The sequence below is a fragment of the Numenius arquata genome, chromosome 8 (genome assembly GCF_964106895.1).
Source record: "Numenius arquata chromosome 8, bNumArq3.hap1.1, whole genome shotgun sequence".
NCBI classification, from domain to species: domain Eukaryota; kingdom Metazoa; phylum Chordata; class Aves; order Charadriiformes; family Scolopacidae; genus Numenius; species Numenius arquata.
Window position 1 is genome coordinate 664,499 of NC_133583.1, and position 18,681 is coordinate 683,179.

General features: G+C 52.4%; 1 protein-coding gene across 1 annotated transcript in view; it reads left to right on the forward strand.

Annotated features, from left to right (window-relative positions):
- The window catches only part of SRGAP3 (SLIT-ROBO Rho GTPase activating protein 3), a 103,351-nt gene that overhangs the window by 33,460 nt on the left and 51,210 nt on the right, over window positions 1-18,681 (forward strand). Inside the window, exons 2-3 of the mRNA XM_074152759.1 lie at window positions 14,169-14,361; window positions 17,983-18,145. Of these exons, the coding sequence (XP_074008860.1) occupies window positions 14,169-14,361; window positions 17,983-18,145 (356 nt within the window). The remainder of the gene's footprint in view (window positions 1-14,168; window positions 14,362-17,982; window positions 18,146-18,681) is intronic.

Sequence of the window (18,681 nt, forward strand, 5' to 3'; positions counted from 1 at the left end):
TACTGCAGTTCTTTGGGCTGGTACCTTCAGCAGCACTGCGGTAATCCTGGAGTAACTCCTGGTGGAGCTTTTAGGTGGACTATCCCACGTTTTTCCTGACTTTAAATGTTAGAGCAGAGCTGAAGTGGTGAGGAAGGGACCCAGGGCATTGAGTTCCTTATATTGTGATTTATTTTTTTTTTACCTTAGTTTCTATTTTTGGTGCTTTCTGCCCAAACTAGTACTGATGGTGGCTGTCAGGGTTGCTACCTGGGTCCTGCATTTTCCTTGCTCCGGCTGTGTATCTCTGGCTTCTTCAGCCACTGTCGTTGCTGCTGTGAGTCTCGTATGTTTGAAACCAAAGGACAACAGACAGCTGTCCTCCTCTGGCCGACCCGTGTGCCCGCACTGTGATCCCAGCAGGTACGGCTGTTCCACAGGCGGGTACGGCTGTTCCACAGGTGGGCACCATCCATCCTTTCTCGTGGCGGTGGACACCCTTCCCTGGCACATCTGCCAATCCGCTGCTGTGCTGAGGCTGTAAATCTGGTCTGTGTGCTCCACAGGGGTGGGATCTTCTGCCTGCTCATTTCCACTGCTGGAAGAAGGACACACACACGAGTGTATACTCACACATGTCTCTCTCGCCCCTACCTGCTGCGTTGCGGTCTGGGTTTGAGATGTGCTTTCAGTGCCAGAATTTGGTTGCAAGATCCTGAGTCACTTCTGGGTAACTGACATGGCAGTTTTTGTTAAGAAAGAAGGAAAATTATTCTCCAAAAAGAATTATTTACTCTGAAAAGGAGAAGAATTATTCTACTTGGATAATTCAGTGACCTGACCTGTTTTTAAGGTATCACATGGTTGGCTTTTTTATACTATTCATCAAACCTTTCGCCGAAGCTTGTTAGAGGCTGAAATTGAAGAGGAGACCTTATGGTGAAGGTAAACTCCTTTTACCGTCCAGATGTCAACTGCTCAGTTGCTGGAGATTGCTCTTTGAAGACCGGATCTGCAGCTGGGCCAGGAGGCAGGAGTTCTGTCCATCAGCCCAGCTTTGGGATGTTCCCATGGGCTCATTCACAGCCCCTCGTGGCTGTGGAAAGTGGACATGACACAGGTCTTGAGCCAAATTTGGTGCTTTTGGAACCATGGAATCTGCTTAAACCAGGACTAACTCCATTTGGGAGGTTTCTTGGGGAAAAGGTTGATGCCTCGAGATTTTTGGTGTATAGATCAGAGCATGATTGCATCCATGTTGGGTTTTCTTTTCCCTTTTGTTCCCTGCACCGCTGACCGATTGAAAATCCACTGATGATTTTAATTACAGGTCCTGCGTAACAGCAAACGCCTGGGTGAGACAGACTGTGCGTGTACAAGGTGGGAACCTGTGCTGTCTCAGCAGTTGCACTTTGTCTTTAATTATTTAGTGGGAGTAAGCTTGTTTGTCATCTAGGAAGACACTTCATGACCTAGAAAGATGCATGTGTGCTGGTGTATCGTTGTTAGTGAGATGGAATTCCCCTCTCTGGTGTGGCGGTGAACAGTAAGATGGAAATGGCTGTGTCAGCTCTAACCAGAGATATTGGAAGGTCATAACCTATTTCTGATCAGGTTTGTTCTGCTCCTACATCTGCTTTTCTCACGAAGGTTGAGATTCCTTCCTGATTTGTGTTCTCAAAGTGTAAAAGCAAAAAATGATCCAGTTTCTTTTTGAAATTTTATGACGTCTGCATTTTGAATATCAATGTGAAAAACTGAAAAACAGAAATTGTCAGTGTTTTCTTAAACCTGGCCTAACCTTTTGCACTTGCTACAGTGGATTCCTGAGAGCAATGCTGGGTGCTGCAGGGGGACTTGTCTGTGCTCCGCTTAAAAAGGAGAAAAGGTGGGGAGGGAGGGTTCTCTCGCAGCTGGTGGGGAGCTGGGAGAGGCTGCAGAGCGTTGCCTTTGGAGCAGAGCAGTGACACCAGCGCTGCGGGCTGCGAGGGACCCTCTGACGTGACGCGTTGCCATAAATTTCAGATAAGGTGGTCTGACCCGCGGGGGCTCAGGCACACCTCAGGGGAGGGTCTCGTCTCTCTTAGGTCCCTTTTACGTGCTGTGTTAAGACCTTGAGTCACTGCAGATTGTGTTGTGTTGCTTGAATCCTCCCTTCGGGGGGTTGGATGCTGTGCTGGCGGAGGAGAGGAGGTGGGACGGCTCTTCTGCTCTGCCATCCACCTCCCTGTCTCTCCTCCTTCACTCGGCTGCTTTCTACCATAAGCCCCAGGACAGAGCCCAAGGCCTGGAGAGGAGGAGTGGGGAGCGAGGTGGCCACGAGCAATGGCTCTGGTGCCTCCTCCAGCTCTTGATATTCTCCAGACCACTGTGCTGGTATCCGCTCTGGTCTCTCCGGGTTCTTGGTCTGGTTTCTGCAGGCTCTTGGGGAGGGCGTGGGAGGAAGAGGCTGGCTTGGCTGGCAGCTCTTTCTCTGCTGGTGGCATTTCACATTGGGGTGCCCTTGCTTGGGAGAGCTGGAGCATCCCCATGGTGAACCCTTTGGCTTGTGCTGCCTTGCAGAACGCTGCTGGGTGTTGGCCCCGTGCGAAGCCATTGGCTTCTCCACCAGGGAAGGCACCGATGCCTTGCTGAACCCTTCTGAGCAGGGCTTGCTTATGGAGGTGTGAAGCTTATTTGTACTGTGAGAAAGGAGCAAACTGATTTCATGAAAAGGATAACACTTGCTGCCCTCGCCTTGGCTCCTGAGGGTTTGGCCGAGTTCCCATGGGGACAGGAGGCCCCAGCCCGCCCGGGTTGCACCGGGACCCTGTTTTGGGGATGCACTGCGGTGGATGGGATTTACGCTCCATGGAGATGGCTGGAAAGCCATTATAAACCCATTTTTACCCACATTCTACTTGGGCCTCCCAAAGGTGATACGCACAGAGATTATTCTTACAGCCACTGGTACGATGGGCTCACCACGGTACTAAAATGGTAATGGAAGAAGCCTAACGAAGGGCAGTAAAAGACTAGGCTGCACAGCCTGGTGTATGCCCGTTGGCCAGGGCGACTGTGCCCGGGAGAAGAGCTGAACAGTTATTTACCTGCCGTTGTTCTGCGGGTGAGATGGGATTTCAGGGGAGGCTCGTTACACGTACACCACCTACTCTGGTGTCACCCTGCCCTGTGCCCGAGGGTACCAGCACAACCGCGTCATTCCTGTCCCGTTGTTGCCGATGGAGCTCATTTGAAGGGAAGGATAGCTTGTTGAAAACTGTTTGTGCACGTATCCCTATAGAAATGGAATTTTTCTTTGTGGCTTGGTTGCTTTTTCCCTGCAGGCGTGGTAGGGAGGCTCGGTGCGGGCATGCAGGAAACCCCGGGACCTGGCCATGTCCCCCCATGCTGGAGAGCGGGGTGAGTGAGCAGGGGCTCGGGCAGGGGCCAGGAGCCAGCTTGGCTACCAGCGAAGCGAAGTGGGGTTTTCCTGACCCTGTCTCTTGCCGGGGACGCTGCCCCAGGCGCCCCCATCTCTGCCCCAGGTCCCTTGGGGCAGGGGGTTTCCCAGGAGGGAAGAAGTCACTCAGTTCACGATCTAATTTCTTACACTTTCACTTCCCTTTTCAGTAGGGGCAGATTGGGAGGTTACCTTACAGCCCGGGGAGCCAGGGTGTGTGGGCGCGGGGTGGGCACGGGGGCAAACCCGGGCCGTTGGGTGGAAATGCCTCTGGTTTGGCGCTGGCTCCGACGCACTCCCCGAGGCTGGGATTAAAGGCACTCCTGAAAAAAAACTGTGTGAAAAATGCCAATGCCAGAGGAGTTGTTTTCAGGCTCGAGGGAAGTGGTTTTTTTCTTTTTTTTTAAATCCCAAACTCCTGGTTTTGGATAAAAGGCTTGTCTTGTTCTTTGATTTACTAAGAGCCAAATCTCTTGGTTTTTTCTAGACAAGGTTATTTATAATGACATGTTAAGGGAAGCAGGGAGGTTTCTTTGCTTGCTTTGGGTTGTTTGCTTTGTTTCTTCCCTGAAGCTTTCACCTGCGTTCACCACCCCGGTGTGCTCTCAGGCTGGCACTCGGGAGTGTGCCCCGCACCCCGGGCTGCATCCCCAGCAGCGTGGCCAGCAGGGCGAGGGGGGGGATTCTGCCCCTCTGCTCCGCTCTGGGGAGACCCCCCCCAGTGCTGCCTCCAGCTCTGGGGCCACCAACAGCAGAAGGACATGGACCTGTTGGAGCGGGGCCAGAGGAGGCCACGGAGATGCTGGGAGGGCTGGAGCCCCTCTGCTGGGAGGACAGGCTGAGAGAGTTGGGGGGTTCAGCCTGGAGAAGAGAAGGCTCCGGGGAGACCTTCCAGCCCCTTCCAGTCCCTAAAGGGGCTCCAGGAAAGCTGGGGAGGGACTCTTGATGAGGGAGGGGAGCCCTAGGAGGAGGGGGAAGGGTTTGACACTGAAAGAGGGGAGATTGAGATGAGATGTGGGGAAGAACTTCTTTGCTGTGAGGGTGGTGAGAGCCTGGCCCAGGTTGCCCAGAGAAGCTGTGGCTGCCCCATCCCTGGAGGGGTTCAAGGCCAGGCTGGAGGGGGCTTGGAGCAACCTGGTGTGGTGGGAGGTGTCCCTGCCCAGGGCAGGGGGTGGCACTGGGGGGGCTTTAAAGATCCCTGCCCGCCCAACCCTTCTAGCTGGTTGGTGTCACAGCCCCCTTGGCATCTTAGTGATGAATCCAGGCTGGTGGTGCGTTAGATACGAGTGTGTGAGGGCTCTCCCCAGGGAAACCGTGCGTAGCGTTGAAAAACAGGATGACAAAGCACTAGAAAATATGTAAGAGGTTGCTCTGTGGTGAAGAGGGCTGGGCTTTTAGTGAATACAGCACATGAAGTGGGAAATAAAAGAAACTGGGAATTAAATGGCCGTCTTGGTGTGTTCCATATTTGAAGAAGAGTTGGATTCTCCTCCGAGTCCAGCTTGCCGTGCTATATTTGCAATACACTATTGATTCTAATCCCATTTGTGAGGAAAATAATGGCTTTTGTTGCCAAGCACATTTTCTCACTTGTCACAAACCAGTGGGGTGAGACGTATGTTAGCGGAGCGGCTGCCCAGGGCTGCCCGTGGGGTGGATCAGCAGAGGACACTGCTCTCCTGGGCAGACGATTCAGCATCCCCCAGGCAGCCGTCCCCAGCCTGGCCATGGGTGCTGGCTGCACCCCGAGCCCCAGGCAGGGGGCTGGTGGCCACGGGGCTCGGTCCTGCTCATGGGAGTGAGTGGTACCACGGGTGAGGAGGAGGAGGAGGATGTCTCTGAAAGCTTTGATCCCAGCCCGTTGCTAGAGAAACCACCGCTTTTGTCTGTCCCTGTCTGAGCAGCCGGAGCCTGGCAGGACCCTGTGGCGGGGGGCTGAGGAGGGGGTGGCCTGCCAGATCCGCCATCTCCCTGAGGAGGAGGGAGCTTGCTCGGAGGGGCCCGGCTGCCCGCCAGCTCTGCCGGCTGGAGCATCGCTGGTCCCCGTGGCTTCAGGTCATCCCACTCTGGCACACGCTTGGCTCCTGCAGTCTCTTGCCTTTCAGTTCAGGCCACGCACCTGCGTGAGCCTTAGCCATCCACCCCCTGCTTTTCAACAGTTTCTGCCCATGTAGAATTGGGCTTATTTAATAAGCCCATCCTAAACTTGTTGTGTGAACTCTGCCTCTGGTCCAGGGGCTGCTCCTGGCTCCCACCCGCCCTCCTGCCTCCCCTGGCACCGGGCTCTGCCGGGACCTGTAGAGGGTTTGTCACTGGAGCCGGCGTGCGGGCGGTTGTAAAGTGACAATGTTCATCTCGTGTGGCACTTCGACCTACCATGGGACAAGCAGAAGCTGTGAGCCATCCTTCTTTCCGCCGCTTTGCTGGCAGTCACTTTGCTCAAACTTTGATTCTTTTAAAGCTGTTTTACTGTTTATGAAGAAAGTAATTTCTGGAGTAGCAGCACACCAGTGACCAGCATGCTGCTTCTGCTGGTGGTGGTTTCCACCATGGTTGATGCCAGTGAAGGAGCTTGGCCCCTATCAGCGTGTGAGGGAAGAAGTTTTGGAGCCAGGGGTTACTGGAAGAGGGGGGGAACTTGCAAAATAACTGCTGGAGAACAAGATTGTCTGGCTTACTCCATGTGCTGCCAAAGGGTGACATCCTGGCTCCATCGAAGCTGGTGGGAGCTTTGCCACGGTCTCAGCTGGGGCCAGGATTTCAACATGGTATTTGTCAATGCCTGAAATTCAGATTCTCCTGCCCGGGAGAACATGTGAGCTGTATGAGGACACAAGGAATAAGTGAATAATAATAAGGAATACCACTGGTAAAAGTTGCGTTGATCTAGTGGCATTCATCTAGAGTTTAGTTGTTATATTTAAAAAATTAGAGCATATGGAAAATATCCTTCAGTAAGCTGAGGGTGGGAGCGGTTGAAGTAGCGGTGTGTTAATTACGAACTGGAGCTGAGCGTGCTGTCTTCTTCCTGACCTCTCCACATAAGCATGTCACTTCTAATATCAGTGCTGAAATTGGCCACGGTTTGTCCCAAATAACTGTGTTCTTTGTAAAGCACTGCATCACCCGTGTTGTCAGAGGTATGCTATGCTATTTGGATGCGTGTAATCGCTCTGGGGCTCTGTGCGTGGCTGCCAGCATTGTCCTCACTGGAGAGTGGATGAGATGAACAGCATACGAGAGGAAAAAATGAGGTTTACTCCAATCTACTGCCCAAGATGTCACCGTCAACCCAAACTACAGTTTTTCTGAAGTCTTGAAAAAGTTTGGGGAAAAAAGTGCCTTCACTCACTCTGCCGCTGGCACACTGTGAGCATCGGTTCCCAACCCAAACACAGAGCTCCCGTGGGATGCTCGGGTTGGCCGTGCCGTGGTGGGGATCACACGGGCTCCAGCATCTCCAATGTCCAATGGAGAGCGCTGTCTGAGCACTGTGGATCTCCTGGTGCGGGAGGAGGGGCAGCGCCTGGCGTTACGGATCCCCTGTGGGGAGGATCCTCCGTGGAGATCTTGGTGGTTCTCTGCAGGAACACACTCCTTGCTGCAAACCACACGCGGGAGTTGAGCCGGACTCGGCGCTGTGGTTGGGTTGTGGTGACCACGATGCCAAAACGTGCCTCCTCTGAGCCCCCTGCCCGGCTGTGGGCTCGCAGGGCTGTCAGGACCCACTGCCCCGTCCTCCCACCCAGCGCTGGCCATGAGCAGCACCGGGTCAAGGGTTTGGGTGGGTTCTTTTTTTTTTTTCTTTAATATTGCCATTCAGTTACGAACCTACCAAAGGTTGAATGTAAACCACCTTTCTCATCCCTGTGCTGTCTCTAGCACTCTCGTGCCACTTGGCTGGTGGCAGTGGGAGGCTGTTTGTGGGGTACTTTAAGATGGTAAAATGCACTTTTACAAGGGTAAAATACATTTTAGAAGGTAGAATGTCTCATTAATTAAGAACAAAGAGCTGTTTATCCCCGCTGAAGCCCGTTGGCTTGTGCACAGTGCTCTGTCACGGGGCTGGCTGTGGTGGTCACGCTTGCTGTCCTTCTGTGTCCCCTCTGTGGCCCTCGGAAGCCTGTCTTGTGGAGGGATGCGAGAATTCTTGGGGGGGTGTCTTTGACTGATGAGGGGCTTCTGCTGTATGGGGGATCTCGGTAGCCTGGATTGAGGGTGGGGTCTGTCGTTGGGGCTCTGCAGGGCCACGGTCCCCTGCGTTGGGCCACCTTAAACCTGGTCCAGGTGGTTGTTGTCCCCACACCATCCTGGGGCTGGAGCACATCTGCTCAGGGAATGAGGTTGCGGCTGGCATCTCACGTGGGTACGAGCATGGCCTAAGAATAATGAGCGGTCGTCGGCTGCGATATGGGCTAATTGATGTGAAAATATTTACCAAAGCCAAATCCCCAGATCTCCTCGTTACAGATGTTCCCTCTCCCGGATGGATTAGCAGTCCCGCAGCCTGGCTTCAGCCTCCTTGCTCTCCTTGCTTTGCCAAGGAATTTTGTTTTCTCCAACATCCCCGCTGCTGCGTTTCAGAAGAGCTGAGGAAATCATATTTCTTGCATTATCTACTTCTGATTCTGCATTTTAAATAACAGGGCTGCTCTCACTGGAATCTACTTTCTTATGAGTGGAACCAAACGAGCTGGGAGGAAAAAAGCAGGGGATCTCGAAAGCCGGCAGAGCCCAAGGGGGCTGGAGGAGCTGTTTACCGCCCTTGTTTGCAGAATGGCTCGCTCTGTAGTTCCCCTCCGGCACCGCTTGTGATTTCACATACAGTGAATTCAAGCACAGGAGCATTTTAGGCAAACTACTGTGGAAACGTGACCAGCTACACAACTTTATTTGATGTTTTGCTTTCTGCTTTTTGGCAAATGCTTTCAGCTTTTCCTAAAGCAGCTTAGTAGATTTTTGTTATTGATTTCTATTAAAAGTTCCTATAAATTCCAAGTTCAGGAACACAAATTGCGAGGTGGCTGCTTTTCTCGTGGGGACCTGTGGCGTTAGTCTTCACATCCTGGTGCTGCCGGGCAGAAGCCAGAGTTGGAGAGTTTTCCTCGTGAGGTTTGCTCTTCGTGGCAAGGAGCTCATTTTTAATCTGGCAAGGAAAGCTTTGACCATGTGGTATTTAAAAACCCATGTGTACTAGTTGAACCAAGAAAGGGTCTGAGCCCAATTTGGGTCATTTCTGTGAGAAACCTTTAGCTTTCACAGAATAACTTGTCAGTGATGCTCTCAGAGGCTTCCCATTTCCTTTTAGTTTTCCAAATTATTTTTATTCAGTGTAAATGAGGACCTGCCAACGTTATGTGAATTCCAGGAGTTACCAACCTGCCACCAATAGACAGTGTCTCCTGTCCACGTCTCTTCAGCTGTGGGCAGAAGCAGTTCTTCTATTGCTGCAACTCCGTGGTGACCCTGGTGAGGAACCACGAAACCGGGGAGCTCAGGCTGACCACAGGGAGCATGTCATTTGATTATAACGGCTCGTTCCAAAGCTTTGGGGGAGAGGAGTGCAGATGAGGGGCTGATCCTTCAGTGATGGCGGGCGACCATCAGGTTTAGCTCTTTCTTTGTAGACTTTACTGTAGCCTAAGAAAACATGAACTCTTTCACTTTTTCTGTTCCCCGTTGCCCGTGCTTTGGGCTTGTCTGGCTCCGGTCGTTTCTGAGAGCCAGTTCTCCATGCGGCACGTCAGTCGAGTGCCTGGAGATGATGCCCCTCCCTCCAATTACAGGAACACAATTAGCACTCTTTTCCCACGAGCATCCTCCACTTTCTACCTTTGTCTTCCAGAGTTTAAGGTTTTTGGGGTCAGGCGCCGAAGATATATTGGTCTAACGTGGAAAACATAATTGGGACTGGGTTGAAGGTTGTAATTAAAGACCTCTTAATCCCCCCGTGACAGACAGGACTGATGCAGCTCCTGCTGGTGCTGCTGGCCAGAAAACGGCTTGCAAACAGCGCCGGTAAAGACGTGAGGTTTGGTCTGGACCCATCGAGGTGTCACCTGGACTAGTTACTGGAGACTGGTGGGGTTTGGGTTTGCTGGGGATCCGCTCTCCCCGTCTCTGGTGCGTGATCAGCCCGGGTTTGAGGGAGACGATGGAGGGTGTCGAGATCCAACGGCAAATGGAGGGGCTGGTCTCCAGCAGAAAATGGATGTCCTGGGAGTGCTCCTGCCCGTTCCCTAGGCAGCAGGCATGAAAGGCGGAAAAAGGCTTTTCTGCCAGCCCCTATTCTTTCATCATCATCTGAAAAGGATCCTTAAGATCGAGTTCGTTTTAATTGAAAGGAGGGTGCCTCTTCAATGCAGCAGCAGAGTAAGGATGAAGGCAGGGGAGGGACAACGCCGGCGCTGTCGGGGCTGTGTGTGTCAGCGGTGACTCACGGGGACCTCCGGAGCACTGGAGAATGTCCTTTTCTCTGTTATTGCTTCTGTCTTTGCATTAATGATGCCAGCAGCCCTTAATTTCGTTTTGTGCCGCAAACCTTTTTCATTTAACATGCAGCAGCAGCTCCTGGGGTCAGTGGCCATCTCTGCTGGTTTGTGTGCCAGCTCGTAGCCGAGTGGCTTTGGGGTCAGTGCTGGTGGGGTCTCCCTGTCTGGAGAGACTGCCCTTGACTCCGGGCGCTTGGATGGAACTGCCCTGGCTGAGCTTCTGCAAGGAAACTGGGAAGTGTCAAAGCAATGCCTTACGGGAGCGGGGAAAACAAAGAAATTCTGGTGACGAAGGTCAGAATATGCCTTGGTGGCGCCTGGGTGCCCGAGGGCATCCTCACTGGCCGGTGGGACTGACGTACCACCGCCGAGGCTGTGGCACCAGGGCTCTGGGGGACCAGTGCTGGCAGGACGATGGGGCAGGGGGAGCTGGGGCCGGCGCTGGGCTCCTGTGCGCAGGAGGGGGTGGCCCCCACCGTGGCGGCCGGTCCCATGGGCACAACCTGCACCTGCCCCTCGCTCCGAGCAGTGGGTGGTGGAAGCCACGGGAGCCTCGGGGGGGTCTCTGCCTTTGGTAGTGGGGTCTGAACTGCCTCGAAAGACCCCTGTGAGAGTCGAGGAGAGATCTTTGTGCCGGACACAGAGATCGGGTGAGCAGCAGTAGCTCAGATCCAAGGGAAAAAGTAGGAAGAGGTAGGAAATGGAAAAGGTTGAAGAAGCGTTATTGATATTCCTTGTATTTCTGTGTGTTGTCAGGGCTGTTGAGAACTGTTCTGGAGACCACCTCAGGTTGTAATCCACTATGAAAGGAGAACTAGAGATCAAATCTGTGGTGGGGTTTTTTTATTTTTATTTTAAAAAAATCTAGCTCAAACTTGCTCAGGAAAGCAGAGAGCTTTAAAGCAAGTCCTGTGTTGGCACCAGCAGGAGTGGGAATGCGAAATCCATATGGGATGTAATGAAATTTCCACTGACCTTGTGTGGGAAGGAAACTTGTTGGTGGGGGAATGTGAAGGTTTTAAAAACGTTTTGTTATGAAACGGGTACCTTTGTATCCTGTAGGAACCCTGCGGTGGGTTTTTAGGAGGCTAAATTCCAAGGTGGGTTCCTCTTTGCCACCCTCTGCTCCGGTGATGGCTGTTGTTAACCCCAGACATTGTGTAGGGGGAAGGTGCTTGCCTGGGAAAGGGGGTGCGTGGCCCAGGGGAGCTGTGCCCCAGGCGGCTGCTGTGGCTGGTGGGTGACAGCACCCGCTGGCCATCCCGCGTCCCAGCTGGAAGCCAAGGGGGCTGTGGAAGCTGGGGCCGTGTAAGTGCCGTCTCCTGTCCATCCCAGAAGCACTGCAGCCCCCGCACTGTGCAGAGCCTCCTGAGAGCACGGTCCTGATGGAGTTGGAGCTGTGACACTGCGCACACATCTTTCTGTAAATCCTAAGCTATTTCCCAGCAAACGTGGAGTCCCAGCTGCCGGGGACTGGCCCAGGTGTGATTTCGGGTACTGCTTTCTGGAAGCCTGCTCAGCTTCTCCAGGCATTCTCCTGCATCTCCGTAGCAAACCCAGGGTGAATATTGCTGTGTGGAATTAAAGCACCCCCCTACCCCCGCAGAAATGCCATTGCAAGGGGGGGCAAACCTATTTTCTGCGTGTGAGTGCAGGCGTGAAGCGGAGCGGGTGGAGAAGCAGTGCTGTTCGTGAGGGGCGCAGGGTGGTTTGGCCGGGTGCTGGGTACCATGGGGAATAGGATGCTGCTTCTTCTGATGCACAAGTAAAGACTGAGACTCTCTGACACCACTCGTTTTGAGACCTCATTTTGCAATGAGAATTTAATCTGCTCCATTCCTTTAGCAGCCATAATGTGGTTTTTTTTTTTTTTTTTAAAGGGTATTTTTAGCATTGCCTGTATAGTGGTACTGTCTGTCCCTTCGGAGTGTTGTGCAGCTCAGCAGTGAGCAAGGGCTGATGTGTGGTGCAACAGATGCCCCGGGTCCCTGGGGAGCCTGGGGTGGAGGCAGCAGCCGTGCTGAGCATCCCTGCTGTGTATCACCCTCCTCCTCCTCCTCCTCCTCCTCCTCCTGGCTCCCATGTCCATCCTCTCTGCCGGTGGGATGGATGTAGGTCAGAACCAATCGAGAGAGCTGTGGCTACTGCAGGGATGGCTACACGGTCATCCAGACGGGCTTCAGGAATGGAAAACAGATTTGCTGGTGACCAAGTCCAGCGTGTTGAGTTCCTCACCAAGACCTTGTATGAGCATTTTCATGAACGATTGTGCTGTCCTTTCATAGAGCATCAAGGGCACAAAGGAAATGGTGTAAAAGCAGTGCCCCGTGGAGGATCCCGCATAAGGTGACTGATTAACTTCGGAGTTTTCAGCATCCATTATTCCCCTGGAGCTCTTGCTTTTTAGGTGACCTTCACGCAGCCTGCAGCCTCCAGTCCCATTACTGCCATCGCTAAATTACCCGGTGATGAGGTTGCTGCAGGTGTCCTTGTTCCCGCAGCTCTCCAAGTTCACCTGACAGGCTGCGAGTGGCTCCGTCCCACATCAGAGTTGCTCTACGAAGAAATATTGAAAAATACCAGATTCTTATAATGGCAGTTTTAACCTCCTCCGCGTGGGATCCCCACAAATTTAAAGAGCTTGAAATTTTCTGTAAATCTTTTGTGATTTCAGTCAGTGCTTTGCATGATCATTACTTAATACTTTATCAATTTAGCATCCAGTATGGAGTAATGGTTGTCTGGATAGGACCTTGCTGTAGCTGTGAGGCTGTGGGACAGTGTGATGCTGGCAGGGGACCAGTAGGGCCACCCTGCCCTGTGTGTGTATAGATATACTTTCTTTTATGTGTGTATGTGTATGTGTGTGTATATATATATATATATATATGCAGACTCAAGATTATTTCACGTGCTGGAGTGACACCACTGTATTGTCTTGGTTCGGGTCGCAGAGGTTCCTGGTTACGACGCAGTGACACCGTGTGCCTGTGCTCAGGTGTCTTTAGTTTGCTGTGACTCTCGTGGGTACGTTTGTCACCTTGCCAGGCTGGATTTGCAGAAGGAACCAAGGATGAGGTCTATCCCTCTTGCCAAAGAGCTTTACCACTTTTAGGACTTCCTTCTTAGTACAGGCTGAGTCCTCCTGTCCTTTCAGCAAGCCCTGATGCACAACTTCTCCAGTGTTTCACCACAAGCCGTGTTTCTTCCGCGTGTGTGTGCATGGGAGGTGGTGGGCATGTCCTTCAGCTTGTCTGGTGATGCCCTGAGTTTGGGACCTGACTGGTAATGCCTTGTAAGCTCAGGAGGTGATGGAGGGAAAGCTGTGGCCTGTGGCCTGGGTGCTGGCCGAGCTGGGATGTGGTGGTAGTTGAAATGGTGGCTGTGGTGCCACCAAAATCACGTTCTTTCCCACCTCTGTGGGATGGAGGGTCCCCGAGGCGTCTGTGCTGCTGTGGCCCTGTCAAGCCCCGGGGCTGCACACACGGCGAAGGGACAGGCGTGATGCTGAGCTGTTCTGCTGGCTTTTGTGCTTGATATGCTTTGGAAACGTGTCCTCCTGGTGTCCATCAGCCCCAGGCGTCCAAGGTGAGCCGTGCCGCGGCAGAGATGGGGCTGCCCGGGCTCCCTCCGGGCACGCAGAGCCCTGGCTGCCAAGGCTGGGGGTTGTAGCCTGTATGTCGCGGCGTCTGAAGGTTCCTAGGAGAAAAAACTGGAACAAGTAAAGTCTGTGGTGTTTTGTGGGCTGGAGTTTGGAGAGTCTGGAAGGCTTTTTAAGCCTTTGACCCCAAGAGGAGCTTGATGTGACAGTTGGTGGGCGAGAGGAGCGTGCACTGACAGCGCCGGCTCCCCTCAGGTCACTGCCAGCCGCTCTGTCGGAATTCAAATGATCAGTTCTCCAGAAATAATGTGTCAGTTTATATGCAAAGAATACAAGATTTCAGGTCGTACTAGATAAGTTGAGGTATCGTTTTCCAGTTTCAGAAAGGCAGTTGAGAAGCTCTGAGGGCTGATCTCTCTGTACTTGCGCAGTTGTTTATTTTGACAAAGAACAAGGTTTTAGTGTGAGACCAGTGAATGAAATTCTTCAGCTCTCACTTGGAACAAACCAGTCTGTTGGCTGTAACAAACCCTGGGCTCGCGAGGGAGCCTGCTCCAGCAGGGCCTGCGCCATTTGCTCTGCGACGGGGAAGGACGATGCTCCTGGGCAGCGTTTGTGGCTGACGTTGTGTTTCCCTCTCCCCCGGTCCCTGCAGAGATCCGGACGCAGCTGGTGGAGCAGTTCAAGTGCCTGGAGCAGCAGTCGGAGTCGCGCCTGCAGCTGCTGCAGGACCTGCAGGAGTTCTTCCGCAGGAAGGCGGAGATCGAGCTGGAGTACTCCCGCAGCCTGGAGAAACTGGCCGAGCGCTTCTCCTCCAAGATACGCAGCTCCAGAGAGCACCAGTTCAAGTAAGCGGGGGGGAAACGGTCCAAAGTGATGGGCCAGAGGCTGCCTCCAGCACTCTCTGTAGCTGCACGGTCCAAAAGGGGAGTAAACGAAATAGCCTCAGGGGGGACCTTGTGCAGGGTTCACAAAAAGAACCAGAAATGTCTTTTTTCCAAGACTTTCACCACAAAATTACTGACCTGCGCTGCCCAAATTAGACTTACTCTGCACTTCCTTGAGCAGTACGATAAAGATACAAATCAGAGACTAGGAAGGAGTCAAGCCCCTTGATTTTTTTTTTTTTTTTTTTTTTGAAGAGGTTGAATTCAGCCACTGATTTGATTGTGCTAATGATGGTAGACCCATTTTACAACCCCTGGTTTCTGTGTGTAGTCCCATCCTTGGGTGTCAGAGTGCTTCACGTCGCACACAGACCTGCTTACAGGCCCGGACTTGGAATCACAGAATCATAGAACAGTTAGAGTTGGAAGGGACCTTAAAGCGCCCCCAGTGCCACCCCCTGCCCTGGGCAGGGACACCTCCCACCAGCCCAGGTTGCTCCAAGCCCCCTCCAACCTGGCCTTGAACCCCTCCAGGGATGGGGAGGCCACAGCTTCTCTGGGCGACAAACTTGGAAGCTGTTTCTGGAAATCTAATTTGTTGCAGTTTTTTAAAATGCAGTATGTGTGTTTTCTGTGTACACGCTGTACGGTGTTGAAGCTGGGCAAATCCATAGTGGAAATGTTTTGAAACAAAGCTTCGGAATAGATGAGCTGGTTGCTGGAATTGTGCGAAACTCAAACTGATGATGAAAATTGTAAAATCCGTGAATGTGTGAATATGTGCAAGTTTTCAAAAGCAGCCTCTTTTCAGTTTAACCACATTCTCGAGCTTGGCTAAAACAAAAAAAATCTGGGGGAAAAAAAAAGAAGAAACAAAGTCAAGGCAGAATTTAAGCCTGGAGGTGACTGTTTATGGGGAGGGTAGGTGGCTCGTGCCCTTGCTGGCTGGTTGGTGGCTGTGAGCTGAAGGTCCCTGTGAAGGCCACCGTCCCCTCGCTGCCGGAGGAGCAGGTCCTGCCACGTCCCGTGCAGCACATCCCAGCCAAGGTCCCTGCCTCTGCGTCCCTGGGCACAGCCTCTGCCTCTGTCCCCTCTTCTGACAGCGGTGTCTGTGAAATAGTTTCATGTCGAGCAAAGGGCAGTCGAGAGACTATCGCCATTCAATTCAGTGGCCAAAGACCCCAGCCACAGGTTAGCTCCTGTCCCAGGAAACTGAGGGTTTTGCCTCTCTGATGCACTTAGCTCTTCCTGGCTCTTTACAGTCTTTCTCTTCTCCTAACCCCTTGTGATTGTTTTTTTTCTTTCCTTTTTCAGCTGCAGGAGCCATGATTTCTGCTGTTATATTACTAAATCCTATTTATTCCATACTACTAAATCCCATTTAATCTGTTTACTCGGTCTCTCTAGTAAGCAAGGCTTTGCTGTTGTCTTACTCAGAAGTCTGCGGAGAATGAATTCCCATTCAAATGTTCTGTTTGCATCCGACTGTTGCCTGTCGGTTGTGTGGTGCTGGGCTGGTGCCACTGTATCGTGGTGTGTGGTGGTGTTGGTAGTGCTCAGAGTGCCAGCTTGATTTGGGTGCATGCTCCCGCCCAATCCCAGTCCTCGCTGTCTCACTCCGTCTTGAGAGAGACTTAGTATATTTTTCTTCCAGGCTGCCCTTTAGTAGGGTCATCTGCACTGATTCCCCAGCTTGCTCATGAATGTCGTTATTCTGATGAGGCTTTTGACACTCTTAAGAAATATGGTCTCTTCAGCCCTCCCTTTGTCCCCGTGTAGCCATGTGAAGCAGCCTATGCCCACCCTTAATGGTGGTGGTGCCATGGTGCTGCTGCCAGGCTGCTCGTGGTCATTCGGGGCTGACAGACTCATTCATGTTTTTATATGGAGTGGTTGTGTCTGGACGTGTGTGCAGAGGTTTTCTGGAGTCACCATGCCTTCCTCTCTAGGGCTTCAATGCTGAGGTTCACCAGGTGAGCCCCTGGTGCTGGGGCTGAGAACATTGTGGAGGAGGAGGAGGGTTGAAGGTCCATCCCCATCACAGCCGTGTTGCCAGCACTGTTAGTGTGTGCAGGCTCCCGTCCAGGCAAAACAGTGGGTGCTCTCCGGGACAGCTTGTCTTTGGGTGCTGGGCAGGGAGAAGCCCCTGGGGCTTGAATGTGGCTGTGGGCACACGGGGAGACCTGCCCAGGCAGGGTGGTGGCCGGGAGGTCTCCACCAAAAGGGGCTGATCCTCTGGAGCCAGCATGTCTTGTAGGAAAGTGGTGGTTTGACCAGAGAAAACGGTGCAGATGAAATGTTTGGAAGAAGTCACTTGGCTGCCTCATTTAGAGGATCTGTCTCGAAGTGTCCCAGATGGACAATGTGAAATGTTTTGTCCCAGTTGTATCATTTCTGGAAACTTCTATTCAGTTTTGATGGATTTGCTTTAGTCCTAAAAGCAGTACGTGGGGAGCAGTGCGGGTTTCTCTCGGTGTTGAGATGGAACACGTCAAAATTAGTGAAGCTCTAACCAAATGTGAAATGTTTCCTGAAATTTCCCTCAAAAGAGAGTTTTTCTGACCACCCCTGGCTTCCAGGCGGGTAAGGGTCTCGGGATGCCCCTGGGAGGGTCCCGGTGGGGACGAGCTTGGTCTGAGGATGCTGCCTGGTGCCTGGGGACTCTTCACCTCAGCCCCCCGACGCCGGCCGCTGTTCATGGCGATCCCTTTGTTGGGTTAAGAGCATTGTAAATATTCAGTGTACATGAACGTATTCGTGTTGTGCAGAGACGCTTTGTGTTAGCGTTGGATGCAAAACACTTCCTGCAGCAGCGTTCAGTGGACTGAACGCGGTACAGCAGATCGTGTGGGAAACGGGCTCTTTCTGAGAGGAAGGTGACAGCCGTGTTCGGGGCACAACGTGGGGAAAAGCAGCAGAACTCTCCCTTGCAAAGCGCTGAAGGGGTTCCCAGGGATGTGTCTTCTCCTGTCCCATCTCCCAGAGCACCTGGTTTGGGAAGGGTCTGATGTGGTACATGAGCTCAAGTCCCAGTGGACATCCCTGTGGGGAAGCACTTGAGCGGCTGAAAGAAACTCCAGAGGAGGTTCCTGGAAAGCGGAGCGGGGCTGTAGGTGGGTTCCCAGCCTGGCTGCAGCAGGGACCAGCTCCTGTGTTGTCTCCCTCTGACTGATGCGTTTTCAGGTCCTTCAGAGCCGTTGCCCGGAGCATCTGCACTGTATGACTGTAATATCGCTAATTGGCCTTTTACAGACCACACCTTTATGAAGCGAGAGCACAGTCAGTGCCCTGAGAAGTTAAGGAAGGGGAAAAATGAGGCTGTGTAGGGCAGATTGCATACAAAGATCCATATATATATATATATATATATATATATATATGTATGTATATATATGCAGCTGTGTGGCTGTGCCCAGGGTTGGCATCAGAGCACACACACTTTTCTCTTGGGCACGACGGATGTCTGCGGTGGAGGAAGGCAGCATTAACGTGCTGTCAGCATTCATTGGAAAATTGCTTGCCTTTTTGACTTGTTCGCTTGACCTTTTTGATTATTTTTTTTTTTTTTCCCCAATTCCCTAGGAAAGATCAGCACCTCCTTTCCCCTGTGAACTGCTGGTACCTGGTTCTGACGCAGACCCGGCGGGAGAGCAGAGATCACGCCACCCTGAACGACATCTTCATGAACAATGTCATCGTCCGGCTGTCGCAGATCAGCGAGGATGTCATCAGGCTCTTCAAAAAGGTAACCAAAGCGGCCATGGAGAGTTCTGCTCAGGAACGACCCATCCTTGCATTTTAGTCTGAAAAAGAAGCTTATTGTGGAGTTTGACACAGCTGTGCCCCCCAGAAGTCTAAAGAGGTACAAAAAAGCCGGCATTGTTAAAAAGCAGAGACAGGTAACCAGACATTCTAAGAAGTACACATTGCATCTTAACAAGAAGACCAGAGAGGGGTTTGACCTCTGGACAGTGGCAATGTAAAACCCCAGTAAGGCAGGCCAAAGAAAATTCTCAGAAACAATTTACTAAAGACATAAACTTAACTTCACAAAATCACAAGGAGGGAACCTGCTGCAGGGTGTGGAGGGGGGGACAGGTGAGTGAGGTGCAGAAAGGCTACGAGGTACCGGCCAAAGGCCAACTGGCTGCTTTAGCTTGGTACTCGTCATGGAAACCAGAGATGTTCTGGGGGGGGTGGTGTTACCAGCCTGAGGAACCTCACCCAACTGAATCGTCATAAGATGTTGCAGGGCAAACATATACAAGAGGCCATCACTTA